The 27,560-nt window shown below is 56.3% G+C and overlaps 1 protein-coding gene across 1 annotated transcript in view; it reads left to right on the top strand.

Moving 5' to 3' along the window:
- Positions 1-25,060, top strand: part of Scube3 (signal peptide, CUB domain and EGF like domain containing 3) — a 28,835-nt gene extending 3,775 nt beyond the window's left edge. The window contains exons 2-22 of the mRNA XM_051152512.1: positions 4,596-4,718; positions 5,493-5,618; positions 7,938-8,072; positions 9,089-9,214; positions 9,415-9,531; positions 13,409-13,525; positions 14,842-14,964; positions 15,525-15,641; positions 16,325-16,450; positions 16,697-16,813; positions 16,950-17,054; positions 17,294-17,410; positions 17,662-17,820; positions 18,049-18,264; positions 18,587-18,748; positions 18,955-19,122; positions 19,613-19,774; positions 20,149-20,346; positions 20,708-20,860; positions 20,966-21,045; positions 24,744-25,060. Of these exons, the coding sequence (XP_051008469.1) occupies positions 4,596-4,718; positions 5,493-5,618; positions 7,938-8,072; positions 9,089-9,214; positions 9,415-9,531; positions 13,409-13,525; positions 14,842-14,964; positions 15,525-15,641; positions 16,325-16,450; positions 16,697-16,813; positions 16,950-17,054; positions 17,294-17,410; positions 17,662-17,820; positions 18,049-18,264; positions 18,587-18,748; positions 18,955-19,122; positions 19,613-19,774; positions 20,149-20,346; positions 20,708-20,860; positions 20,966-21,045; positions 24,744-24,893 (2,897 nt within the window). The 3' untranslated portion in view covers positions 24,894-25,060. The remainder of the gene's footprint in view (positions 1-4,595; positions 4,719-5,492; positions 5,619-7,937; positions 8,073-9,088; positions 9,215-9,414; positions 9,532-13,408; positions 13,526-14,841; positions 14,965-15,524; positions 15,642-16,324; positions 16,451-16,696; positions 16,814-16,949; positions 17,055-17,293; positions 17,411-17,661; positions 17,821-18,048; positions 18,265-18,586; positions 18,749-18,954; positions 19,123-19,612; positions 19,775-20,148; positions 20,347-20,707; positions 20,861-20,965; positions 21,046-24,743) is intronic.
- Positions 25,061-27,560: the final 2,500 nt, after the last annotated feature.

Raw genomic sequence — 27,560 nt, 5'->3', positions numbered from 1 at the left:
GGCAGCTCTCAGCTTCCACCTTGTTTGAGGCCGCGTCTGTCATTGTTTAGCACTGCACAAGCGAGGCAAGCTGGGGACTCTCCTGTCTCTGCCTCCCCCTTTTGCTGTGGGAGCGTTTGCTTTTAGAGGTTCACGCTGCTGAATGTGAGTTCCGGGGAGTTCTAGACCAGGCCCTCACAGTTGCACTCTACTTCTCAGAATAAGGCCCCCGGGAGCCCCCTGATCCCAGATTGGTCACAGGGGAGTAGAGAAGCCAGGCTTCTTCTCTGGGGTGTGCCTCGGGTAAGGGTCTCACCCACCAGGTTTAACAGATAATGACAGAGACCCCTCACATGCGGGCATCCTGTCTCATTGACTAGTGAGCCCTCAGTACCTGGCACAGCGCTTGCCCCCGTGCGGGTGCCTGGTGGCCATTTGCTGAGTGCTCAGGTATGTACGGCTTTGCCAGTGGTATCATGGGTTCAAAGATCCGGAAGCCACGGTACGCAAGTTTACATGGAGCAAGCATCCAAGGGAATCCTGGGTGGCTGGGCAGCTGAACACAGCTGGTGTTGAGCACTCGCTGTGTGTCCACACTGTGGCACCCAGTGCTTGGTGGGTGCTGACCGACTTGATGCTGGTAGCAGTGCCCCCCACCCCCGGATGGTACTGTGATGAGTTTTCAGGAGAGGAAGCTGGGTATGCTCAGCGGCTAAAGAGGAGCTAAGCGTGCACTAAGAGTTGCTGTAGCATCAGTCTAGAACCTCCAAGTGTGTCATGATGCTGCCTCCGAAGAGCCTCCTAGCTCAGGAAGATAGCTCATTTATGTGAGTTGGAAAAGAAAGGTAGCCCCAGGCTTTCCTGGAGGTCCTGACCTGGTGGGCCTTCAGAGGTCCCCAGGTTCTGGCGGGTAGCCTGAGCCGAGACCCACCAGTGTAAACCAACCCATGGCCAAGCGCATCGCTCGGCTTGCAGCTGGTAGACAGCTGTGCCCTGAGAGGGTGGACGAAGCTGAGGTTGCCCGTGTGTGCCACGGAAGTCCCCTCAAGGGCTCATTCTGGGCTGGCAGGTGCGCTGGGGACGCTTTGGGGCCCTGGTGCCATTCTCTGTGCCTCAGGCCTGTTGCTTCAGATTTCAGGCACACAGTTGGAAGGTCCCTTCTCCAACAGGCACCCGGCCACGCGGGAAGTGGGACGTATTACTTGAGACAGCTTCGGAGTATCAGGGGCTCAGCAGGAAAAACACACACACACACACACACACACACACACACACGAGGGCAAGCTGAGTGCCCTGGCTCCGGGGCTCACTGGGGACAGGGCACACAATGAACCAGGGTGGAAAAGCTGAAGAGGGTGAAGAGGGTGAGCCTGCAGCGTGAACGGGAAGGCGGGCCATGTGCGGGATGCTGTGGACAGTTAGGTGGTGCTGAGGGTCGAGGAGCAGGGTGTATCCAGTGGGAAGGTGGCTGAAGCAACCAGCAGACAGGCTCTAGTCTCGGGGAGCCCTTGAGGGGAGGCACAGGAGGCGAGCCCCAGCACAGGGAGACAGACTCCTCTGAGATGGTTGCAGAGAGGGTCGTTTGGAGGAGCCTCCATGTTTCTGGGCCAGACCCGGAAGTGTTCGTCCTTTAGAACCCCCTGAGCTCTACTGTTCCGTGAGCTCTGTGCCGCTGGGGTGTCTCCTCTTGCACAGCCCACCACAAGCATTTGGCCTGTGGCTGGTGGGGCTGAGGAGCTGCCTTTGAGGTGAAGTGAAAAGGGCCGCGTGTGATCCATGGCCACACAGTGGACTGAACAGACTTAGGTCCTCTATTGCTCAACCCTCAGCTTCGTAATCTCAAGCTGCCTGCACTTTATCAGGCGGTTCCCATGAATTGGCCCCCATCAGCTGCTCACAGCCTCTTTTGAGGAGGTGCAGTCACTCCATTCTATGGGGGAAATCTAAGGACAGGAGCGGTGGCACACACCTGCCATCCCAACACCAGGGAGGGGCTGGAACAGGGGGTTGTGAGTTCGAGGTTAGTCTGCACTACATAGGAAAGCCTTGTCTCTTAAAAGAAAACGTAAGAAGAGCCTCCCCAGGGAAGTGGTGGAGCCGGATCTTAACCTGGGGCTGTCCCCGCTGCTGCAGGTGGCCTTCCTGTGACGGGACATTTCTTGCTTCTGTACGCGCTCCACCAGTGGGACAAACTAGTTCTGCAACAGGCCTCTAGCCACCCACAAGGCCACTCTCACTCGGCTTATGGCCTTGGCTTCCATGCCCCTCCCCTCCACCCCTCCACTTGGTGACGGGCCGGCATGTGACTGCCGAGCTCGGCTGAGGTGGGCAGTACATGTAGACCGCCTCCTGGCACTCAGAACTGTTGGGATGGCAAGTGACAAGGAGAGCTGAGGGGTCGAGATAGCCCAACAGAGCCAGAGGGTGGCTCTGAGGCTGGGTGTGTGAGTTGTGCCCGTTTCGGTTCTCAGCCCCTGGGTACTCCAGCTCTGCCCCACTCCCTACTCCCCACCCCCCACCCCCCAGTGCTTCTGGAAGCATCTAAACAGAGGACAAATGGCTGCATCTCGCACTGGCTTCTGAGTGTGTACAGGATGTGCGCCTCTGCCTGGCGCGTCTTCAGGAGCTGTATTCCCTGGGTGGCCGGTAAGGCCTGAGAACCTGCATTATAGCAGCCGACTTCACAGCCTGGGGGACTCACCTACCTTGCTCCCAGGTCCCCGCTCGCTTACTGGCAGACTTCAATCCGTAGGATGTGTTTCTAGTTCATAGAGAGACATGGTGCCTTCCTCCTCAGGCTGTGACAAGGCTCTCAACCCCAGCTACCTATTAGAAGCATCTGGAAGGGAAGCCGATTGTCAGGGCCCAGCCCAGGCGTGTTGACTACAGTCTTTGGGGCCTTGGGCATTTTTAGTGGACTTGGTTCTGCTTTGCAGCCTGGGTTGAGGCTCACCCCTAATGCTTCATGGCACCCACCAGCTTCTGGTTTCTGTCTTTTGTCTATCTGCCAGTGTGATGCCGAATGTAGTGACTGCCCCCCCCTCCCCCCCCCCCCCCTACATCCCCTCATGCCCCCCCCCCCCCCGCTCCCGACAGGAAATCCCTGGGGCCGAATGAGGCTTTCTCTTTATCAGTTCATCATGGGCGCCACTCTATTGTCCACAGCTTCCTGATGTGCCCCCCCATCTCTTTATTTTATTTTCTTTCATTTTTGATTTTTTGAGACAAGGTTTCTCTGTGTAGCCCTGTCTATCCTTGAATTTGGAAACCTCCATGCCTGCCTCCCAAAGAAGGGGTGCCCTGCCACATTTGGCCCCCTACCCCATCCTCTCTCTCTCTCTCTCTTTTTTTTTTTTTTTTTTTTTTTGGTTTTTGGAGACAGGGTTTCTCTGTGTAGCCTTGGCTGTCCTGGACTCACTTTGTAGACCAAGCTGGACTTGAACTCACAGGGATCCACCTGCCTCTGCCTCCCAAGTGCTGGGATTAAAGGCATGCTCTACCCACTGCCCGGCCCGAGGTCCTCTCTTAACCACCCTCTTTTTTGGGGGGGCCTGGAGGAGCCTCTGTCTTTAGTGTGACTCTGTCAGTCACACCTGTTAGAGGGAGCACTTGGTGTTGGAACAGAAGGATTGAGGGTGGGGGGTGGAGAGGCTGCCTGGTCAGTGGGGTAGCTCAGAGAACTGCCCTTACCAAGCTTAGGGTTGCCAGGCCAACAAGTGGCAGTTCCTGGCCCTTCCACTGATAGCTCGGGGCCGAGGTTAGTCTTCCCACATGGAACTCTGTTCCTCTGAGGCTTCTTGGTGCCCGAATAAGGCGGAGCTGGCTTGATCTTTAGTTGGGGGCTTTTTGTTGTTTGGTTTTTTGGTTTTTTGAGACAGGGTCTCTCTGTGTAGCCATGGCTGTCCCAGACTTGCTTTGTAGACCAGGCTGGCCTCGAACTCACAGAGATCTGCCTGCCTCTGCCTCCCGAGTGCTGGGATTAATGGTCTGGGTTTTTGAGATACGGTCTCACTATCTAGCCTGATCCTTGTGCCTTGGTCTCCGAGTGCCAGGATCATGGTGTGAACTGCTGTACTTGAGTGCAGGGTCACTGATGTACACAGCTGTACCAGATGTGACGCTGGGCTGGGAGATGGATGAGCTTCCCACGAGTGCCCCATCTCCTTTTCTTAATTACTAGTGACCAGCTGCGCTGGGCAGAAGGCTCAGGGCCTGAAGGCCACCCTCGGCTGTGTAATGAGTTCAAGGCCAGCCTGGACTATGTGTGTCCCGGTGACTCTGTGCCTCTCCCTCCCCCTAGTCTGTTGCTGAGAAAGATAAACTAATCTCGCTGGGCTGCCTATGTCTAACGCATCGGGTGTGCTGTTCAGGTTGAAGTGGGATGTGTCAGAGAGTCCTGGAGCTGTCGCTGCTGTCTGAATGTCCTCGAGGCAGTGAGGGCTCATTTGAATTTATGAAGTGTTCAGAGCAGTGGGCAGGGGGAGGGGGGCTCAGATGTGCACTGCTCTGCCTTCAAGAGGGGACCGTGCCTTTGAGGAACACACCTTGAAAACTCAAGGGGGGGTGCACTGGGTGAGGCACATCTGTTTTCACGTGTCCCCCTCTGCCCCTGACAGACGTGGATGAGTGTGTGGAAGGGACTGACCATTGCCACATCGATGCCATCTGCCAGAACACTCCAAGGTCATACAAGTGCATCTGCAAGTCTGGCTACACGGGGGACGGCAAACATTGCAAAGGTGAGGCTGGGGGTGCCCTGAGGGGAGCCCACAGGGAAGTGGGGACTAATGCTGTTGCCTCGGGGGCTGGACCATAGTTCCTGGGGCCAAGGAGGACAGCAACACCTTCCCAGAGGGAGCACTACCTAAAGCAGGTGACGGGCTGGGCTGAACACTTCATAGCCACGCAGGTGTCTGGGGTGGGTGCCCTTCAGTCACAGAACTAAGGCCCGAAGATCCCTGAAGCAGGAGCCTGTACTTGCGCCCTTCATCTTATGCTCAGGGGACAGGACCAGAGCACCCCAGTAGGATTCACCCTCAAACAGGGCTATCTTTTGCTATAAAAACACTGCAAAGTAGCCGAGGACTAGCGATCTCAGTGTGTGACCCTGCGTACCAGTGAGGCTTCTGTGGAGAAAGTACATGGTACTTCCTGTTGAAATAATAAACTGAGAACTACAGTTGTGCCCTGGGACCTGAGGGGTGTTGGTTCAAGAATGGTACCCCTACACACCAATACTCCAATTAAAGAAGGTCAAGTCTTCTATATGAAATGGCATAATTAAAAGCATAAAAGTAGCAGGGTGGTGGTGGCGCATGCCTTTAATCCCAGCAGTCAGGAGGCAGAGGCAGGCAGATCTCTGTGAGTTCGAGACTAGCCTGGTCTACAAAGTGAGTCCAGGACAGGCAGGGCTACACAGAGAAACCCTGTCTCAGAAAACAAACAAAACCATAAAGGTAAAATGACACAGCTGTTTGTGTATGACCTTCAGTGTACTTTCTTTCTGTGCACAGACGTGGATGAGTGTGAACGGGAGGACAATGCAGGCTGTGTACACGACTGTGTCAATATCCCTGGCAATTACCGGTGTACCTGCTATGACGGCTTCCATCTGGCGCATGATGGACACAACTGTCTGGGTGAGTAAGGGACAGCTGGCCGGCAGTGGTGGGGAACCAGGCCGTTTCACAACTGTCTAGGTGAGCAAGGGATGGCTGGCCGGCATTGGTGGGGAACCAGGCCGTTTCACAACTGTCTAGGTGAGCAAGGGATGGCTGGCCGGCATTGGTGGGGAACCAGGCCGTTTCACAACTGTCTAGGTGAGCAAGGGATGGCTGGCTGGCATTGGTAGGGAACCAGGTCGCTTCATTGTTTCTCAGGCAAGGAGAAAAAAATGTGGTCAAAAAGAGCAAGGACGCCGGGTGCTGGTGGTACACCCCTTTAGTCCCAGCACTTGGGAGGCAGAGGCAGGCTGATATCTGTGAGTTCAAGGCCAGCCTGGTCTACAAAGTGAGTCCAGGACAGCCAAGGCTACACAGAAAGACCCTGTCTTAAAAAACCAAAAAAAAAAAAAAAGTAGCAAGGGCAGCCAGCCCCCTGCCATGAGGCCGGCTGGGGAGGATGAACCAGCCTTGCAATGGCTGAAGAGCCTGAGCCACTGCTAAGAAGCTCCCAGGAAAGGGGATGGGGTGGCGGGTTTAGCTGCGTGCTTGGGAGGGATAACTTGGCTGCACACACAGCCTGATTCTGCCTCTGGGAATCTCAGATCACTCATCTCTAAAGTGTGTGTGTGTGGGGGGGGGGGATGTTAGGACCTTCTCTGAGGCTGCTGTTGTGGGGGGGCGGTGAAGGGGGGGCGACTGATCACATAGACATGTGTAAAATGCCCTGTGCAGCTTCAGCTCGGAGCAGGGATTGAGTGAGCAGCACTGTTGCTAATGCTGCATGCTCCCCCCTGCCCCCCGCCCCGCCCTGGGCACTGGAAGCCTCTGCTCCTTGCCACCTCTCCTGTCTTTAGTCTCAGCCTCTCTCGGGTTCCAAGCCTGAATCGGGCCTGAGATGCCATCCCAGCAGCTCTATTATGGGTAGAATCCCTGGACCTCCAAACTCAGCTTTCACCTTGGTTTTGAGTTACTCAGACCAAGTGAGGGTTTCTCCTATGTAGACAATCTGAAGCTTCTAACAAGATTTGAGATTTCAAAGCTGGGGATCAGCACAGGAACTTGGTTTGCCAGATGCACCAGGGCCCAGCCCCCCCTCCCTTTACTGCTGAGCTGCATGTGACCATCTCAGCCACCCTCCTATCCGAGTTCCTGGCAGGCCCTTCCCATGGCTGCCTCCCTGGCCCCTCTGCTACTATGGGAGAGCCTTCTCTGCCCTGTCACCCAAGGGACTCTGTAGGGACAAGATGTGAACTACTTGGGTAGAGGAATGGGGTGCTCTAATTCTTTGGCCTCCGTTGGGTCTCTCGAGCCCCAATTATCACCATGATCTGACCATAACAAGAGAAAGAACAGGCATTGAGAGGGTCAGAGTTACAAAAGTCTGTTTAAGGGGGAGGGTTCAAAGCCTCAACCATCCATCCCTTTAACTCTTAGGGAACCCATGTTGTGGGCCTCAGTTTCCCCAGGGAGAAGTAGAGGGTGGGAGGGCAGTAGCCAGCCTAGAGATGGAGTCAGGATAAAGAAGTGAAGACCCTCAGGGTGAGCTTGGCTCTAGGAATGGTGGCTTGGGGGACCCCTACCGTTCCCCCTCTACCATCCAGGGCGTGGCCTGGCACTTTCCCCACCCATGGCAGTGAACCCCGGCCTGGGGGAGGGGAGGAAGCTGAGGTTGCGGCTTTGTCTACAGAACTGTCCTTGCCCTGAGGGCTTGTAGCTGGGCTGTTCCCTCCATCTTCAGGAGCACAGCCACACTGCTTACTGTCTGAGGAGAGAGCCATTTCCAGGTTCCCTGACCCCTGGCTGCTCACCACAGCTAGCTACCACGCCTAATCCGCTACTGCCAGCCAGTGCGACTGGTACCCTTCCCTGTCTTTGCCACTAGTCCTCTTACTCTGGCTTTCATCCTGACCTCTGTGCTTAGACCCAGGCTCTTTCACTTATTGAGAGTTGAGGTGCACGGTGTTTGCCTGCACATGTGTCTCTGTGCCCCGTGCCTCCGGGGCCTGCAGGGGCCAGAAGAGGACACTGGGTTCCTTGGGACTGGAGTTGCGGGCAATTAGCTGCCACGTGGGCACTGGGACTAGAACTCAGGTCTTCTGGAAGAGCAGTCAGTGCTCGTAATGGCCGAGCCATCTCTCACCTAGGCTGGCCAGATGCAGATGGTTCTCACCCTACCTGCTTGCTAAAGGTGGGCTTTTGTGTGTGTGGGAGTGGGCAGGGGGTTTGGGCTCCTGAGTCTGCACTCTGCCTTTGGTGCTGCCACCACAGCCCCACCAATGAGCCTCTCTTGCACAGACGTAGATGAGTGTTCTGAAGGCAATGGCGGCTGTCAGCAGAGCTGCGTCAACATGATGGGCAGCTATGAATGCCACTGCCGAGAAGGCTTCTTCCTCAGCGACAACCAGCACACCTGTATCCAGCGGCCAGAAGGTCAGCCCAGGGCCTGGGAGCCACCCCGCCCCGCCCCGCCCCGCCCCACCCCGCCCTGCTTGGCCCTCAACACTCACTCCATGTCTCACACTCCTGTTCCTCTCTACCCCTTAATTTAGTCACAGCCTAGACACTGTATTAGGGAAAGACCAGGGAATATATCTGTGGTCAGTACGGAATTGAGGCTATTTGGGGGCGTTCTCTGGTCCAGCTGTTTCTGGTCCCATTTCCACAGCCTGGGTGGGTGGCGAAAGTTGTCAGGCAGCAGGCAGCACGGGGTGTATGCTGCCTGGGTCTGCGGCTCATTCCCTCACTGGACTATGATATCCTGGGGAAAAAGCTACATCTGCTTTGCCTGTGTGTCCCCATCACCTAGCGTGCTGCCCTGCCAGTGGTAGGAGCTTAATACATTTGTGGCCAAACTGGGCCTGATGGCCAATGCCTTTAATCCCAGTCAAGGCCGAGGCAGGTGGATCTCTGAGTTCGAGGGCAGCCTGGTCTATAGAGTGAGTTCCAGGACAGTCAGGGGTATGAAGAGAATCCTGTCTCTTTAAAAAAAAAAAAAAAAAAGTGGCATAGCCAGGTGTAGTGGCACACCCCTGCAATCCTAGCACTTAGGGAGGCAGAGGCAGGCTGATCGCTGTGAGTTCAATGCCAGCCTGGTCTACAAAGCGAGTCCAGGACAGCCAAAGCTACACAGAGAAACCCTGTCTCAAAAAACCAAAAACACTATTAAAAAAAAAAAAAAAAAAAAAACCCAAAACCCAAAAACAAAAACCAAAAAAAACCAAGCAGCATAGGGCTTAGTAATGGTCTTACTGAATTATCAATCTGGTTGCTATTAATCTTCAGGTTTCTAGTCTCAGTGTAAGCTCTTGGAGCAGAGAGATGCTGTTTTAGATTTTTCTGGGCCCTTCCTAAGTCCTAGGCCTCAGGTGGCAGGCTCCACTGACCCTCTTAGTGTCCTGAGGCACGCACAGGTGCAGGAGCAGCGTCACTGTCCCCTCCCCTTTTAGAAGGGATGAACTGCATGAACAGGAACCATGGCTGTGCCCACATCTGCCGGGAGACGCCCAAGGGGGGCATTGCCTGTGAATGTCGCCCCGGCTTCGAGCTCACCAAGAACCAACGGGACTGTAAATGTGAGACATACAGGGGCAAGAGGGATGTGGGGCCTCAGTAGCCAAAGGGCAGGGATGGGGGGAGAGAGACTGGGGGCATGGGGGCACAGGCAGTGACACGGTGAGGAAAGAGGGTGGCTTTCCAGCCTTGCAGACCTGCAGCAAGAGGGAAAAGGAGACTGACAGCTCCTGTCTCCCCCCTCTCCCCCTGCCCTCTGCAGTGACCTGTAACTACGGTAATGGCGGCTGTCAGCACACGTGTGACGACACAGAGCAGGGCCCCCGGTGCGGCTGCCATGTCAAGTTTGTGCTCCACAGTGACGGGAAGACATGCATCGGTGGGTGAAGCCAGGGGACAACTCGAGCCACTTGTGACAGGGTGGGGGTAGGGACAGGGGACTTGGGGGGAGGGGAAATCCCGGGGGTTCTAGGTGCTGGATAGAGTAACAGTGCGGGAAGGAAGGGTCATGTGATGGCGCATCTACTGGGGGATGGCTCTGAGAGACTAAAGGGCACACCTGACCATCTGCCCTCCGCAGGAGCCTCGCCCTCTTCTTCCTCTAAGACTGAAACATTACCAAATTAGGGACCATTAGCAGAGATGCTGGTCAACCAAGGCCGTAGGGATAACTTGAGGAGCTCTGGGGAGGCCAGCCGAGCAGCTGACCCAGGCCCTGTTGACCAGTGGGGCTGAGGTGGGAACTGCCACAGCCCAGTGTCCCCACTGTGGAACTGATGTCAGGACACGGTACTTATTCCTAGAGCAGTTAGCCTTGGGCTGGACAGGTAGGGTGGTTTCAGGCATCCCTCCCTCCTTCACCCCTGCAAACCCCCTTCCTCGAGGCCCACCTCCCACCCAGCACCCAGCAGCACTGGTCCTCACTGGGCCTGTGGCTGCCCACACCCCTCACCTGCTACATGCAGCCTTCCATCCTTCCTCTGAATTCCTGGGCCTGACCCGGGTCTCCAGACATTGTGAATGAGCTACGCCCTTTAGTTACCCTTGAATTCCTTATGTTGCTATTACTTCAGTGGTGAGGTGACTGGCCATGTGTCTCTTTAGAGAAGTGGGAAACGAAAGGGCAGGCTCTGGCTAGGCGCGAGGCAGGGTCTCCAGCCAGGCGGAGGTGGACGTGCTTGTTGTATGGGCACTGGTCCTTGTGGAGGGCTGGTCGTCTGGTGAGCCACAGCAGGCTGGAGAAGAGAAGGTGAGCACAGTGGCTCTGGGAAGCCCTGCGTCCAGGCAGTCCCTTGCACCCAGCTCTCTTAACTGCAGCAACAGGGCTCATACAGGGCTCCCGGCCAGACACGCGTGGCTGGAACGTGCTGCTGTCACCTACGCTCTCCTGCTGCTCTCTGTTCACATCTCCGTGTTCCCTTCTCTGACTGGGCTGTTCCAGCTCCTCTCATACCCTCCTAATTCTTCTGCTTTGCAAACCTCCCACCACCCCTTGGGCACACTCACATACCCCCCAGATTCTTCCAGAAGAAGCTGCATGTGGTCCCTAGGGAGCAGTGGCAGGAGGCAGGGCAGAGGCCCATGGGGGAAGAGGGAGGGTTCCCTTGAGTTTCTGTTCAGGTGTTCTCAAACATGGCTGCTTTTTGAAAATGCCCTTATCACACTGGACTTGCTCTCTAACCCTGACCCACTGGACAGCAGCCAGCAAGACAGGACAGAGCGAGCCAGCCTGCCCTTCCCCACTCTTGTCCCTTTGCTCTGAGGGAAAGGAGCCTCCTTGCCTTGTAGCTAATTTTTCTTGCCAGCCTTGGCAGGAGGAAATGTCCCTGGGGTCATGGGGACCCTCAGATTGAGTGGGGAGACTGGGAGTGTACTGTAGTTAAGACAGAAGCGAGATGAGAGGTGGTCAAACGTGAGACTTGACGTCTCCTGCCAGCTTTGCTTCTGATGTGCTGTGTATGGCTAGACCCACAGCTGCTCGCTCTGAGACTCCGAAGCTCTGCTTTAGAGCCACTTGTGGGGGCTTGACTTCTTTGAGGGTATCAGGCAGGGCGGAGCTGAGGAATGAGGCTAATTTGGGGTCCCGAAGTTCAGCATTTGAACCTTCAAGGTAGAGGGTGCGGGGTAGGCCTGGGGCACCCCGTGGGCTTCAGTGGGACCTGCCCTGCAATCTAAACAGCATTTTTACAATGTCAAACAGGGGAAAGGCGGCTAGAGCAGCGTGCGCCCACTCAGGCTGTTTCTAATGGTAAATATGTCTGCTCTCCACTCGCACTCACCGGCTTGCTAGGGAAGGGCTAACCGGCCTGCCGGGGGCTCCCACTAACCGCATGCCCAGCAGGGCTCCTCTGGCAGTGTGTGGGCTCTGGCACCATCAGGTGGCAGGAAACCTGAGTCCCTAAGATGGGGCCTGGGAACTTTGACACTCATCATCTTCCTGGCTCCTGTCACCCCTCTTCTTCCACTTCTGCTTCCTCCTCCTACACCACCTTTCAACACCCCAGTCCCTTCCCAGGCATCTGCACCCCTCTGCACCTGCATCTCCACTCTACCACTGACATGAGGTGTGTCAGAGGTGGGTTGTCTTTCTTGGGTTCCCACCATTAGCACATCACCTGACATCAGCTGCTGATCTCTGCCTGACCCTGGGTTCAGTCGACCTGAGTCTGGGTCCTGGCTCTGGCTTGTGTTCTCACCAGCCGGTCCCGAGTGTGCTCCCACTGCGCTGGTCCCCAGCACCAGCCGGTCTCAAGTGTGCTCCCATTGTGCTGGTCCCCAGCACCAGCCGGCCCGAGTGTGCTCCCACTGCACTGGTCCTCAGCCCACAGCTGATAGTCCTCCTTCAGCTGTGACTATCAAAACAGAGTGTAGTGTGTGGTCAATGCCTTGCACACAGGACAGGGCAAAGCTATGCCCTCCTGCCACCTTCCCCGCTGCCGCTCTGAGCAAGGGTCCTGCAGAGGTGGGCAGCTCTGCCCAGCTTCCTGGTCCAGCCTGGGGTAGACATCATGCCAGTTCTGTTGTGCCCATCCCGGGCAGACAGGGTCTTGTTGTCATAGGTGTGCCCCCCCCCATGCTAACCCAGGCCTTGGTAGCCTGCTTTCCATACTTAGAGCACTTCTGGGGGACTAGGAGCCTGGACTTGAGCTCCTGATGGTCTAGGAGACCTCAGGGAGACCGCGTTGAGACCAGGACATGTGACGTGCCGGGGACTCCCAGGCAGAGGTGGGCTTCTTTTGGAGCCCTGGCACACTGCAGTCTTTGGTGACAAGGGAAGGCCTGACACCTTGGTACTGAGAACAACTCTCTTGCTCCAGGGAGGCCCTGGGATGCTACGGGTAAATGCTTGTGCCTAGGACAGGCGACATCCCTCCAGGTCCCCGTGCCAGGCTCCTGCTCTCCCATGGACTCTCCAAAGCAGCCTTTTACATCTCTCTTCCTTCTGCTCTGGTCTCTCAGCAGACTGAGCTGACAGGAGTCTTAGCTGAGAAGGTGCTGCGCTTTCTCTGTGTTCTTCCACTTTCTCTCTCTGGGTTCTTCCTCTCCTTAGCCCACCTCACTAGCCCCCCATCTCACCAGCCCCCCACACCCCTCACCAGCCCCCCCCTCCCCCGCACATTATCTCATCAGCAAATTAAAAGAACCAGCCAGCTTCAGGAGCAGTCAAAGGGGGAGTGACCCAGCTCAGCCATCTCCTCCAAGGCAGGGAGGGAGTCGGACTTGTAATGTCCAAGGCAGAGGAGCTGCTGGGCAGCCCTTAGGGTCCTGAGAAACTCTTCCCATCAGACCTATTAGGAGACTGTCCACCATGACCCCCCTCCACACACACAGCCAAGAAGGGAAGAACTGGTCTGTCCCTTGTGTTCCCTGGCAGGCACAACCCTTCCTTTAGCTTCATCTCCCTTCCTCCCCCCCCCCCAACCACCAGCCCCCACCCCACCCCCAGCCCCCCAGCCCCACCCCAGCCCCGCCCCCAGCCCCACCCCCAGCCCCAGGCACATTCCTGCCTGACAGCTCTGGCTTGTACCTGCCTCACTGCTGTCCACCTTGTTTCAATCAAGTAGGGGGCAGGGATGTGGAGCCCTTCCTGCACTTGTGAGGGGTGGGCGCTGGGAGGAAGGGGAGGCTGGAGGCTGGAGCTTCCGCTTAATGCAACCCCCCTGAGGTGGCTGAGGCCTTCCCTCAGGCCCCTGCTACCGGAGCCTGGCATCCTTCTAGGCCAGTAACCCCATTACCACCCACACCTCCTTCAACAGAGACCTGTGCCGTCAACAACGGAGGCTGCGACAGTAAGTGCCACGATGCTGCGACGGGCGCCCACTGCAGCTGTCCTGTGGGGTTCATGTTGCAGCCAGACAGAAAGACCTGCAAAGGTGAGACCTCCGCCAGGAGGGTGAGGTGGGGACAGAGCTCTCAGCACCACAGCTCAACCTCCTCCTTACAAAGAACCCAGGATGAGGCTCCAGGGCCTCTCCTGTCACTCTGGGGCCTCCTGGCCAACTTCCCTGGTCCTTCCGCTTAACCCTGCCCGAGTTGGGGGAACATTTGCCATTCCCGAGCTTAAGGACAGCTGACCTGACTCTGAGTCTCCGTCACAGATGTTTTTACGCTTCAACCTGTGTTCCTCAGAGCTTCCCAGTGGGTCTGGAACAATCTCTCCCTTAGAAAAGCTGTACTAGCGAGTTAGCAGCACCCACACCAGAGCCTGGATGGCCACTACATGCTGTGGTGTCGCAGTTTCCTCCACTGCACCTGGCTCATTCCATGCACTGTGGATGGATGAGCTGTAAACGAATGACCAGCGCTGTCCCACAGGAGCCTTCTGCCGTAGCTGTCATTATGGCTGAAATGTCCACAGTAGCCATTCTGTTTGCCCTCCTTCCAGTTAGCCGGGATTTGGGGAAGAGGAGAAAGAAAAGGGCAGCGTAGCCATTTTGAAAGTGATGACTCCTCACATCTGTTTCCTAGTTATGAGGAGTGGGGACTCATGGCGGCGGGGGGGGGGGGGGGAGCTGGGGCCACAGGTCAGCCAGCCACATTTGAGAGGTTTCCTGCTGGGAAGGACTGCTGACAGGTAGGCCCCCTCCTCTCCACAAGTGGTGAGCTGCCTGGGCCCTGTCTGCCACCAGCTTGGGGAACTTGACCTCAGGAAGGAAGCTGCTCACCCGCCCCTTTCCCTCCAGTGTCAAAGCTGCCAGGCTCTCCAGATGGCTCCAGCCCAGTCCCCTGCCCGGCCCCTTGTCCCCACGTCTCCTCAGCTTTTCGCCCTCTCTTGGAAGCTCTATCTGGCCTCTGCCGGCTAGCTCCTCTTCCCTGAAGGCTACCCTTTAGGCTCTCCACAGAACCACGGCCACCAGCTCAGGACTCCCGACCCAGCCTTTGTGACAGGAGTCAGGACATGAAAGAGGAACCTGCCTTTGGTCTTGGAGAGTCAGGGATGCAGACCCGCCTGGGGCTCCCCTAACTCCAGGCAGTTGTGTCCTGCTGCCCTCGGTGGTTCCTGACTCAGCCTCAGAAGAGGTGGTGTTACTAATGGCCAGACACCCCAAACAGGGAAGTCTCCAGACTTGGAGACAGAGGGTGACAGCCAGGCTACAAGGGACAGGCCAGGGCCCTCCTTGATTTTCCCCGGCTCCTGTTTGCCCTAGCCTTCACTACTGTCCTTCCTTCTATTTGTCGGCTGCCCCAGACATAGACGAGTGCCGTTTGAACAACGGGGGCTGCGACCACATCTGCAGAAACACAGTGGGCAGCTTTGAGTGCAGCTGCAAGAAAGGCTACAAGCTCCTCATCAACGAAAGGAGCTGCCAGGGTGAGCGGGCCTGGGCCGCGGGGCGGGGGGATGGGGGGGTGGGATCTCTCCTGGAGTGGTTCTTAGATGTCAGGGAGCTCAGTGGTGCCAGACTCTAAGCAGCCCAGGAGCCATGGGAGTGTGTCTAGGGCAGGGTTACGCTGTAGACAGCAATGGTAGTCCTTCCTTCTCCCAGACCAGATTTTTCCAAATGTGGCCTGCAACAACGAGGTCATGGCCCCCAGGTTCCTGACAAAAACTCCAGGTTGGGCGTGGTGGCACATACTTGTAATCCCAGCACTTAGAAGCAGAGGCAGGTGGATCTCTGTGAGTTCGAAGCCAGCCTGGTCTACAGATGGTCAGGATGGTCCAGGATGGTCAGGGATAAAAACAAAGAAATCCTGTCTCTCAAAACAACAAACAAAAACCATCCAAATCCTCAGACAAAGGGCACAGAGGAAGTTGACCCCACTCAGCCATAACTCTAGCATGACTTAAGGTCTCTTTCAGTTCCGAAGTCTTTCACCTGGGCATGGGTCAGGCGGCCCAAGACTCAGTGGTTCAAATCCTTGCTCTTGCAGATATAGATGAATGCTCCTTTGATAGAACTTGTGACCACATGTGTGTCAACACACCAGGAAGTTTCCAGTGTCTCTGTCATCGAGGCTACCTACTATACGGTGTCACCCACTGCGGGGGTAAGCCAGCAAGCTCACACCCTGCTGCTTCCCAGCCCCAGCCCCTCAGCTCTCTGCCCTCCAAATGTCTGATGTCCTGTGCCGGCTGGCGGTAAAGGCAGCGCTTGGGTGCATGTGTCAAGTCTCCCTCCAACATGATAAAATGAAAGGCAGCTTCCTGAGGCCAGCTGGGGGACGATGTCCGCAGACGGCATCCGTCAGCAAGATGCTTGAGGGTCTTGTGTAGTCCATGCTGGCTGCGAACCCACTGTTCGCAGAGGTGACCCTAAACCCCTGATCCTCCTGCCTTCACTTCCCACCATGCCCAGACCGCCTCCTAATTCTACCCTCCATCCCAGTCGCTGTTTCCAGAGAGCCACCCACCCTCTAGCCCAGTGAGAGGGTGAGGGTGCAAGGCTGGTCTGGTCGGTTGGTTCCTGCTTAACGGCTGCTATTGGCTGGGGATGGAGAAAATAGGGGCAGAAGGCTGAGCTCTTTGCAGTCCAGAGAACCCTTTAAGTATCTGTGAAGACATTAACATGAGAGCCGCCCACTGTAAATACACAGTAGACCTCCAAGTTACTCAATCACCATGGGTAACTCAGTGTGTCTAGGCACTCACCAAAGGTCCTCACGTGCAGCCCAGTCCCTGGCTCTTGCTCCTCCACCACCACTGCCTGTCTACTTCCCTACTCCTCCCACAGATGTGGACGAATGCAGCATCAATAAGGGAGGCTGCCGCTTTGGCTGCATCAACACCCCCGGCAGCTATCAGTGTACCTGCCCAGCCGGTCAGGGCCGCCTGCACTGGAACGGGAAGGATTGCACAGGTGTGTGGCGCCCTCTGCTGGACAGACCTGGCAGTGCTGTTTCCGGGGAAGGTTGGGATCTGGTGGGAAGGTAGGGGGGGAGAAGAGTGGGGACAGGACATTTCTGGTTTAAAATGGGCCGTCTCCTTGGGCACATCTTTAATTCGGCACACAAATAACCTCTTTTTGTGCATTACCTGTCTGAGGTCTAAGGGGGAAGGTGGGCAAGGCATGCTCCATATCCTCAGGCCTTGCTCCCCTTCCTAGAGCCAGTGAAATGTCAGAACAGTCCTGGGGCCTCAAAAGCCATGCTCAGCTGCAATCGGTCTGGCAAGAAGGACACTTGTGCCCTGACCTGCCCCTCTCGGGCCCGATTTTTGCCAGGTATGAGGGAGGAGGGGACTGGAAGGCTTGGGGAGGAGGGAGGAGAGACTGGCCGTACAGCAGCTCCTGGTCCCTGGGTTCCTCCACACTGGGGCTCGGGAGGCAGGTCAGAGCTGTGACAGGCCCCTTCTCTCAGAGTCAGAGAACGGTTTCACGGTGAGCTGTGGGACCCCCAGCCCTAAAGCCGCTCCAGCCCGAGCTGTCCACCCTGGGAATAATGCCACCTACAACCACTGCCACGGTGAGCACCTGCCCAAAGGCGGCCTCTCCTCCTAAGCACCGCAGTTCTGCCCTCATCCCTGGCCGACTTCTCCCATACCTCACACTCTATAACTCTCTAGCTTTGTCATCTAGTTCCCTGGCCCTCCTATCTGGTGCCCTGGGTTTCCACCATCCTGCTTCCCAGCTAAACCTCATGACTCAGCTTTGAACCCCTGCCCCCAGGGCCTCAGCTGTGCTGAGCTTCTCTCGCCCCTCCAGAGGCTGCAGTGCTCCCGGTCAAGCAGAGGGCCTCCTTCAAGATCAAGGACGCCAAATGCCGGCTGCATCTGCGAAACAGAGGCAAAGTGGAGGAAGGCAGCAGAGTCCCAGGCCCAGGTCTGCACCTCACTCCAATGGGTTCCAACAAACTCTCTACCCTCTGCCCGGTTCTGTCCTGTGACTCACCTGTACCCCAAACTTCGGACAGAAAAGATAGGGCAGCTGTTGTAGGCTAAGACCCAGGATGTCCCCCGTCATCCCTACCCACCGAGTAGGCCAGAGGAGGAGAGGGGTGCAGCCAGAGATGGGCTCAGGGCTATCTGGGGTGGAGCCCCCAAGTGTGAGGTTAACAAGGCCTCTCTTTCTAGGTGGTGCCCCCTGCTCTGACTGCCAGGTCACCTTCATCCACCTTAAGTGTGACTCTTCTCGGAAAGGCAAGGGCCGACGGGCCCGGACCCCTCCAGGCAAGGAGGTTACCCGGCTCACCCTGGAATTAGAAGCTGAGGTCAGAGCCGAAGAAACGACAGGTGGGCCTAGGGACACTGTTGGGTGGAGGGCCAGAGAGGAGGGCACACGGCCTGGGTCTGAGAGAGATGAGCAAGGTTTGGGAGGAGAGGGGCGGGAACAGACATGGCGCACTGTACTCTGGACTGCCCCTCTCACTGCATCTCATCTGCCACTGCTCCCTTGCCCTCACACTCTGACTGCTCTCTCCCCCACACCACTCTCTGACTTATACGACCACCCATTGCCAGCTGGCTGTGGGCTGCCTTGCCTCCGACAGCGGATGGAGCGGAGACTGAAAGGCTCCCTGAAGATGCTCAGAAAGTCCATCAACCAGGACCGGTTCCTGCTGCGGCTCGCAGGCCTTGACTACGAGCTAGCCCACAAGCCGGGCCTGGTAGCTGGGGACCGAGCAGAGCCAGTGGAGGTCTGCCGGCCCGGGCAGCACCGAGCAGGCACCAAGTGTGGTAAGGGAGCTTGCTGGGAAGCAAGGGTGCTGGGGGGAGTGGGGGAGGCCCAACTCGGTCCTGGCTCAGAGCAGAGCAGGACCTTTTGCCTCAGGTGCAGTTCTCAAATAGTGAGGCAGCGAAGACACTCCTGCCCATGGTTTTCTCCTGGTCCCAGGCAGGGCTGGCAGCCCTCCTGCACACTGACTCGACCTCTCTACGTAGGATTCTGTTAGTCCCCTGATAGATTCCCCCCATATCTGGAAGAGCGGGAAGGGGAGTCTTAGGCCTGGGTGGTGGGAGATGGGGGGGGGGGTGGCTAGCGCGGCCGACTCTCCCTCAGTCAGCTGCCCGCAGGGAACGTATTACCACGGCCAGACGGAGCAGTGTGTGCCATGCCCAGCGGGCACCTTCCAGGAGAGGGAAGGGCAGCTCTCCTGCGACCTTTGCCCTGGGAGTGATGCCCACGGGCCTCTCGGAGCCACCAACGTCACCACATGTGCAGGTGCCAGGGGAACAAACACCACAGACTGGGCTAGGGTGGGCACTGGGATGCCCACGGGCACGGGATCTCCCAAAGGGCAGGCCCAGGCTCCAGGCTCTTCTCCTAGTTGATGCCCTGTTCATGCACCTCTGCTCCCTAAGGCTGGGTGACCCCACAGAGTGACTCAGGACCCACCCCATCAGAGTTGGGTCCTTGCTTCATTACAGGTCAGTGCCCGCCTGGCCACCATTCAGTAGACGGGTTTAAGCCCTGCCAGCCATGCCCACGTGGCACCTACCAGCCTGAAGCGGGACGGACCCTGTGCTTCCCCTGTGGTGGAGGCCTCACTACCAAGCATGAGGGGGCAGTCTCTTTCCAGGACTGCGACACCAAAGGTAAGCAGGGTTCCCACCCCACAAGGGCCTCCTTGACTCAGCTGCCCTCCAAAACACCCCCCTCCACAGACCTCAGGATGTTATCCCACCATCTTTCCCCCAAAGAGAGGAGGACTCAGTTGTCTGACCAAACATAGTCTTGTTCTCAGAGCTGTCCCTTGGGCACAACCTGGGGACAAAATCCCTCACAGCCCCACTGTCCAGGCTGCCTTGCAGACTGGGTGGCCCCCCCAAGCCCCCGCTGAGCTCTTGTATCAGCCTGCCACTTCTCAGTGCCTGCAGGAAGAGGAGGGTGCTGAGGCCGGCCACTCAGGAAAGTCTCTTTTCCTTGGCCTCAGATTATGGCTGGGAAAGGTAGGGAGGGACCCTGGAGAAACTTGGGGGTCTTTGATCTCCCGACCGTCGGTGACAAATGTGTCCTGCCCATCCATGGCCCAGCTGCCTATCTTGCTGCCATCTTAGCTCATGCCTCCTTCCCTCTTGCCTGCAGTCCAGTGCTCCCCGGGCCACTATTACAACACTAGCATTCATCGCTGTATCCGCTGTGCCGTGGGCTCCTACCAGCCGGACTTCCGGCAGAACTTCTGTACCCGCTGCCCAGGAAATACAAGCACTGACTTTGATGGTTCTACCAGTGTGGCCCAGTGCAAGAGTATGTAGCAGGCCAGGCTGTGGGAGATGGAGAGAGACCTTGGAGCCACTCACGTGGGCGTGGGGGTGGGGGAGGGGGTGGCGGTGGTGGTAAGCCAGCCAGCAGGAAGCAGGGCTGGTGAGTGGGTGGGTGGATGGGCAGCCAAGTCCAACCTCCACACGGTCCCAGTCCGCTCTAGGCCAGTGTCAGGCTGAGGCCTGCAGCACCCTCTCAGATACTAAAAGGGCAGGGAGGAGGTTGGAGGGGGTTGGACCCAGAACCTGTAGAGCAATGGTGAGCTAGCGTGGTGGCGGTGCCTGTCCTCCACGTTCCAACCATTGAGCTGGCTCTCTCCATCTCCCTCCTGCTCTGTCCGCTGGGGTGTGTGGATGCAGACCGGCAGTGTGGTGGGGAGCTAGGCGAATTTACTGGCTACATCGAGTCTCCCAACTACCCGGGCAACTACCCAGCCGGCGTGGAGTGCATCTGGAACATCAACCCCCCACCCAAGCGCAAGATCCTTATCGTGGTCCCCGAGATCTTCCTACCATCCGAGGACGAGTGTGGGGACGTCCTGGTCATGAGAAAGAACTGTGGGTGACTGCAGAACTGGCTCAGGGCAGGGCAGCTGGGATCTGACTGGGAAAGAGGAAGAGTTGGGGCAGTGGGACCATTGGGAGGAATGAGAGCAGCCTTGGGGGACTGAAGCTAGCATGGTGAAAGGTGCGGGTTCGGGGAGAGCAGTGAAGAAGCTAGCGGTGGGGCCGGGGGGGGGGGGGGCCCAGGATGCTGGTGCTGCTGGAGTCCAGCCCCAGCCTTTTTGCCGTCCAACCTCTTAAATGTCAACTTCAGTACACTACACCGTCACGCAGTGAAGAGGGAGCCTCTGCCAGCGTGACTTGGCCTGTGTGTCACAGCCCCAGTGCTCTTCTGACCTGATGTTTACCTTGCCAGCCTCCCCGTCCTCCATCACCACTTACGAGACCTGCCAGACCTATGAGCGGCCCATTGCCTTCACGGCCCGGTCCAGGAAACTCTGGATCAACTTCAAGACCAGTGAGGCCAACAGCGCCCGTGGCTTCCAGATTCCCTACGTGACCTACGATGGTGAGCAAGGGCGGGAGAGGGGGAGGGGTCAGCGGGCCTTGTGAGGGTGCCAGGAGAACAGAGAGAGTTCCCCCCCTCAGCCCCCAACCCTGGTTGACTTTACAGAGGACTACGAGCAACTAGTGGAAGACATAGTTCGGGACGGCCGGCTCTATGCCTCTGAAAACCACCAGGAGATCCTAAAGGCAAGTGGCCATTCTCCCAGGCAGCTAATGTAAGTGGGCATGCACCAAGGTGCTGGCACGATGCTAAGTGCCAGCACTTCTGATCTTCTATTTCCTGGCTCTGAGGTATGTGCTTTCTCCATGGCCACTTCCCGAGGGAGAGGTACAGGGCTTGCCTGAGGCAGGCCTGAGCTGAGTCCACCTGACACAACTAGTGTCACCACACTGCAGCACACCCAGGGGAGGGGAAAGAGAAGGTGAGGACAGGAAGAGTCCCCTGCCTAGTCCCCCACGAGATGCAGGGGAGGTAAAACGGAGAACAATGTGTTGTTTACTTTTTTGAGACAGGGTCTTAGTAGTCCAGGCTGGCCTTGAACTCGGTTCCTCCACCCTCTCTCCCCTTTAAGTGCCTTTCATTATCGGCCTAGAGAGAAAGAAACACCCACAACGCTGCCAAGGCACGAGCAGCATTGTGGGCTGCGGGTCCCATGTGAGGCTCGCCCAGTGTGGTGGCCCTCGCCTTGGATCCCAGCACTCAGGGAGCAGAGGTGGGTGGGTCTTTGACTTTGAGGCCAACCTGGTCTATATGTGGAGTTCTAGGACAACCAGAGACACACAGTAAGACCCTTCCAAAGATTCTGGTTTGTTTGTTTGTTTCCTCGAGACAGAGTTTCTCTGTGTGGTCTTGGCTGTACTAGACTCACTCTGTAGACCAGGCTGGCCTCAAACTCACAGTGATCCACCTGCCTCTGCCTCCCGAGTGCTGGGATTAAAGGCGTGCGCCACCACTACCTGGCCCCAAATTTTTTTTCTTTCTTTCTTTTTTTTTTCTTTTTGATTTTCAAGAGAAGGTCTCTCTATGTAACAGAGCAGCCCTGGCTGCCCTGGAACTCACTGTATCTTCCTGCCTCTGTCTCCCAAGTGCTGGGATTAAAGGTGCACCCCCATGGCTGGCCAACTTCATTTTTTTTTTTTTTTTAAGATTTATTCATTATTTATACTGTATTCTGCCTGCATGTGAGCCAACAGGCCAGACGAGGGCACCAGACCTCATTGTAGATGGCTGTGAGCTACCATGTGGTTGCTGGGAATTGAACTCAGGACCTTTGGGAAAGCAGCCAGGAATTTTTACACCTCTGAGCCATCTCTCCTGCCCCCCAACTTTACTTTTTTTTTTTTTTTTTTTTTTGTTTTTTCGAGACAGGATCTCTCTATGTAGCCTTGGCTGTCCTAGACTCACTTTGTAGACCAGGCTGGCCTCGAACTCACAGTGATTCACCTGACTCTACCTGCCGAGTGCTGGGATTAAAGGTGTGCACCACCACGCCCGGCCCCACTTTAGTATTTTTTGTTTGTTTGTTTGTTTGTGAGACAGGGTCTCTCTGTGTAGCCTTGGCTGTCCTAGACTCACATTGTAGACTCCTTGAACTCACAGCGATTTGCCTGCCTCTGCCTGCGAGTGCTGGGATTAAAGACAATTGCTACCACGCCTGGACAGAACTTCACTGTTTTTAATTACCAGTATTTGTGTGGATACGTTTGTGTGAATGCTAAGAGGCCAGAGATGTCAGGTCCCCCTGGAGATGGGGTCAGAGGCTACCCAGTGTGGGTGCTGGAAGCCCAGGTCCTCTGCAAGAACAGTATATACTGTTAACCAGCCCTGAGCCGTCGTTTTACACCTCGTGTAGCTGGGTGTGACGGTGCACACATATGGTGCTGATTGCTCAGGGACTGACGTGAAAGGGTCACTTGAGCCCCAGAGTTAAGGGAACGGCCTGGGCAGCACACTGGACTCCATCTCACGCAGCCAATCAAATGTAGGGTGCAACTGTATCTCACAAAGTACTGCAGCTGCACTGGGCGTGGTGGCGCACACCTGTGGTCCCAGCACTCAGGAGGCGACTGGATCGCTGTGCGTTTTGGGTCAGCCTGGTCTACACAGCCCTAGCCACATAGTGAGACTCTGTTTCAAAACAAAAGGCTGGTATAGTGCGAGGGTCTCTGTTCAAGTGGAGCTGAGAGGCTGGGAGCCCCACCTAGCTTAGAACTTCGTGTAGCCTGTAAGCCAGGAGGTCCGTTGTTAGATCAGTCGGGATCTATGGGTGTTGTGTATGTGTGGGTAAACGTGGAGGCTGAAGACAGCTCGGAGGGGCTGTCTCTCTCCTCCCGCCACGTGGGTCTTGGGAATCAAGCTGAGGTGTCAGGCTTGGTGGCAGGGCCTTCCCTGGTGAGTTATCTCGCCAGCCCCTGGAGAGTTCAAGGCAGTGCCTGGCACTGTAGAGGCAGGCAGGAGAGGCTATGCGAAGACTTGAAAGGCGCTGCTGATGGCTGAGGAGGGTCCGAGCGGGGAGTCCGGCAGTAGTACACTGTGTTTAAGGACCCTGAGACCCTGTTATTCCACAGGGTGAGGAAGACCTGAGGGGAAGCTAGCATGCCACACAAGGGACCTGACGTTCCCTGTGAATGAGGAAAGAATGTGCAAGGGCTGGGCGTGGAATCAGTGTCGGGGAAATCTTTGTCAGGCACGAGACCCTGGTTTAGTTCCTGGCACTACAGTTATTGGCATTGTTATAAAAAGAAGAAACTTTCATCAGACATGATGGTACCTGCCTGTAGATCTGCTCCTGGGGTGGTGCAAGTGCAGGGATCGCTCAATCGCAGGGGTTTAAGATTACCTGTGGTGGCGCGCGCCTTTAATCCCAGCACTTGGGAGGCAGAGGCAGGTGGATCGCTGTGAGTTCAAGGCCAGCCTGGTCTACACGAAAAACAAAAACAAACAAACAAACAAACAAACAAAGATTACCCCACACAGGGTAGGAGAGCCTCATCTCAGGGAAGGAAAACCAAAGAGCAGAAGCAAAAAACGTATTGCAAACATGACGTCAACTGACTAAACACCCACCATGGCTGCTGTGAGGAGGAAAGAAATCTACGGTGGGTCAAGGATAAAAACATGGAGATTAAGGTCAGGCCTAGTGGCTCACACCTCTAGTCTTGGTTATTCAAATGGCTGAGGCAGGAGGATGGCATGCTGTGGGTTATTTGCAGCTACAAAGTGAGTTCAACGCCAGTTTGAGCAACTTAGTGAAACACCATCTCAAGTAGATGGGGAGAGCTGGCTACAGCTCACCAGTAGAGTGCTGCCTAGGGCTAGGCTGGAGAGCTGGCTCAGCAGCTTAGGGCTCTTGTTACCTCTTGCAGAGATGCCAGGTTCAGTTCCCAGCACCCACAATAGCTCATAACCACCCATAACTCCAGTTCCAGGGGATGCGACGCCCTCTTCTGACCTCCGGGAGCACCAGGCAGGCATGTAGTGCACACACATACACATAAAATAAGTAAATCTAGAAAGGAAAAAAGAACACTAGCCTAGTATACATGAGGCCCTAGGCACAGCGCTCAGGACCACATGAACAAAAGGAACAGAGCAGCTGTTGAAATAGTTCAAGTGAGAGATTACGGTGGCATGGCTCGATGTGGTGGCTGTGGAGACGGCAAGCTAACCAGACCCTGGGTATATTCTGAGACTCGACAGTCTGCTGTAGCTGTGGCAAAGTGGGGTCAAAGATAGTTCCAGACTGGGCCTGAGGGGCAGAGCGGACGGCAGGAGCAGCCCAGGGCAGCAGGAGGGGCTCTTAGACTCCAGGAGGGGCTGAGCCTTGCTCCTCCTCTTGTGCCACTGAAGCTGACAACTGCCACCCACCAACTGTCTTCTCCAGGACAAGAAGCTTATCAAGGCCTTCTTTGAGGTGCTGGCCCACCCCCAAAACTACTTCAAGTACACGGAGAAACACAAGGAGATGCTGCCAAAGTCCTTCATCAAGCTGCTGCGCTCCAAGGTCTCCAGCTTCCTGAGGCCTTACAAATAGTGCCCGTGGCCCAGAGACCCAGGTTTTGGAGCTCCCACCTCCCTGGCCCTCCTCAGAGCTGGTACCCCAACCTCAGCCGAGAAACTGCCCTCTCCTGGCGGAGAAGCGTCACTACACCAGGCACTCTCCCCTTCTGTCTTTCAAGTTAGCATGCCTTCTCTCAGCCTCTATTTTCTTCCGTGATGCCGGGAAAAGCCCTTCAGTGCTGTCTCTGCCCCCCTGCGCAGGGGTGAGGAATAGAGCTCTCTCTCCTCTGCCCAGCTCACCAATCCCCCCATCAGTCTGGAAGGGTATTGGGGGCCCAGAATAAGAACGGGTCTGCTAGGGATAGGGGTGGGTAAGAAAGGCCTCGGCCATTATAGGGTTGTGCCTTGCTAGCCAGGAGTCAAAATGTCCCCTGCTGTGCTCCCCAGAGTGACTCTTCAGAGTCACGACAAAGAAGCCTTTGACATAGCAACTTTATGCCAATGCCAGGCTGCTGGGGCACACAGTTTTGAGCCCTGGGGTGCCCACAGTTGGCATTCTCATCTGTAGAGCCAGCCCCTTGCTCCCGTCTGCCTGGGGCTGACTCCATAGAGTTTACAAGTGTTCCATACCACTGGGCAGAAAGCCCCGGCCGAGTAATGGAGAGCAGTGGCATTTCCTTGTGTGCCAGGGTCCCAAAGGCGCTCCCGACATACAGTGCTCTCAAATAGCTCCCCAGGACAGAAAGCAGGGGTTTAAAGCATTGCCCAAAACAGAAAATGTATCAGGGAAAGCACCTGACTGCAGAACAAGCAGAAGCCAGCCTCGAACACTAACCCTCTTCTTGCCAGGCCTCCCTGGCCCAGCCATGCCCTCACCCCACCTAAGTGCCCCCTGGGGGAGGCCTACTCCCTTGTTAAGTGCTGTCCTTAAAGAAACCTGGCCATTGACCCTCACCAGCCTATACCTGGCTCCACAGTTGTTTTTCCCTTGTAGCCCCAGGTGGCTTGTGGGCTCCACCAAAGAGGACCCCACTCTGCAGCCAGCCTGAAGCTGCCTACCTCTGGCCTCGGGCTGTGGGCAGCAAGAGGAATGCGTGTGTGCCCTTGGCAGGCTGCCTGCCCACATCTGAGAAGTGCAATCATTTTGAGTCTTTCTATGTCGTCTGGAGGGAGGGGGTTTGTTTTTGTTTCTTTTTCCTCTTAGAATAACCCTATTTATAGCTTTCCATGAGAGAAGAGCATGTTGGGAGTGGGGGAATAGCAGTTTGCCTCTCAGGAGCATCTCAGCTCCCTGTCCTACCTGAGGCCACCAAGGAACCTCAGAGCCAGGCCAATCCCTCAGAGGATTGCAGTGCCGCAGAGTGTAGGAGGGGGAGGCTGTGGAGTGGGCCTCCCCTGCTGTCCTCGGGCCTCTCTGGATTCCTGGTCACAGAGGCAGATGGAATTGGCCAGTGGTCTGCCGCAGCCAGGGAGAGCCTGGTCCTTCCCTAGCTTTCATGTTTCCCCCTGGCGTGTACATGGAGGAAGAGCAGGGCAGACTCCAGGGCTGGGTCAGCTCTGCAGAGAAGGCGGGAGCAGCCTAGAACAGGGCAGTTAGCCATGTATGAAGCTGGTGGAGGAACGAGAACCAGTTATGCACCTGACATGGCTGCCTGCCTCTTCCAGTTGACTTCAGGCCTGTCTCAGCAACTGTTCTTCAAAAAGAAGAATGGAGCGCATGCCCCGAGGCCAGGCTCTGCATATGCTCTGCCCTTCACCCAGCTGTGGCCGTAAAGTCTCTAATTGCTCCTTCTTATTCTCCAGGATGTAGTCCTGGACAGTCACTAGCCACCGAGGACTCCTCAGGCCCAACGCTAAGTGACTGCCAAGAGATTCAACACTAAATAGTCTGACTGCCACATAACAGCCAACAGAAACAAAGCTAGCTTCCTGGACATCTGTTTGTCAACACCGTGGGGAGGGGTGGGGGTCTGCTGTCTGTTTGGGATGGAGAGCTATTGTAAGGCCGTTAAATACAGGGTGAAACGGCATACAGGGGGAACGTCTGTACTCCCCCATAGGTACCCTAGGGCAGCCTGAAGCAACTTTGGCTGTCTTATTAGAAGCAAGGATAACTTTGAGAGTCCTCTCTCCCTGCCATTTTGCCCAGCTCCTGGAAAGCCACACAGTGAGAGTCCCTCCCAGCGTATGCCATTAGGGTATGGTTTCTTCTTGCTCTCTTTCCTGTCACACCATACACAGGGATACATCTTTAATCACTTACTCTGTGGCTGAGGGGACTGCACATGAGTCCCACGGTCCAGAGAGAGCTGGCCCCTGGCGTAGCTGGGATCAAGATGGAGGAGCTCAAATAAGGACCCGCTGCTGTCAACCAAGCTGGCAGTCAGGAGTCCAGGCAGAGCTGCTGCTGCGCTCACAGAAGATCTGGCCCTGGGGCACCGAGCTGTGGGGCTGAAGTGGATCGATGGAGGGGTCAACAACTCAGGGACTAACTAGGACTGCACGGTTAGACAACAGAGCTTTCTAGGAGGAAGGGGCGGGGGAGGGAAGATGGCGTACACAGGAACCCTTCATGAACTGACTCGGAACAGAAGCTTGTGAGGCCACATAACCGTGGCACCTCATCCATCTTAGCACAAACCCTGCTCTGAGCTCAGTCCCAGTATGGGAAGTCATTTCCAAAAGGGCTTCCAGCGCCATG

This window comes from Acomys russatus, chromosome 11, assembly GCF_903995435.1.
Source record: "Acomys russatus chromosome 11, mAcoRus1.1, whole genome shotgun sequence".
Lineage (NCBI taxonomy): Eukaryota > Metazoa > Chordata > Mammalia > Rodentia > Muridae > Acomys > Acomys russatus.
The sequence above is the reverse complement of the archived record's forward strand: the minus strand, read 5'-3'. Positions and strand labels throughout refer to the sequence as shown.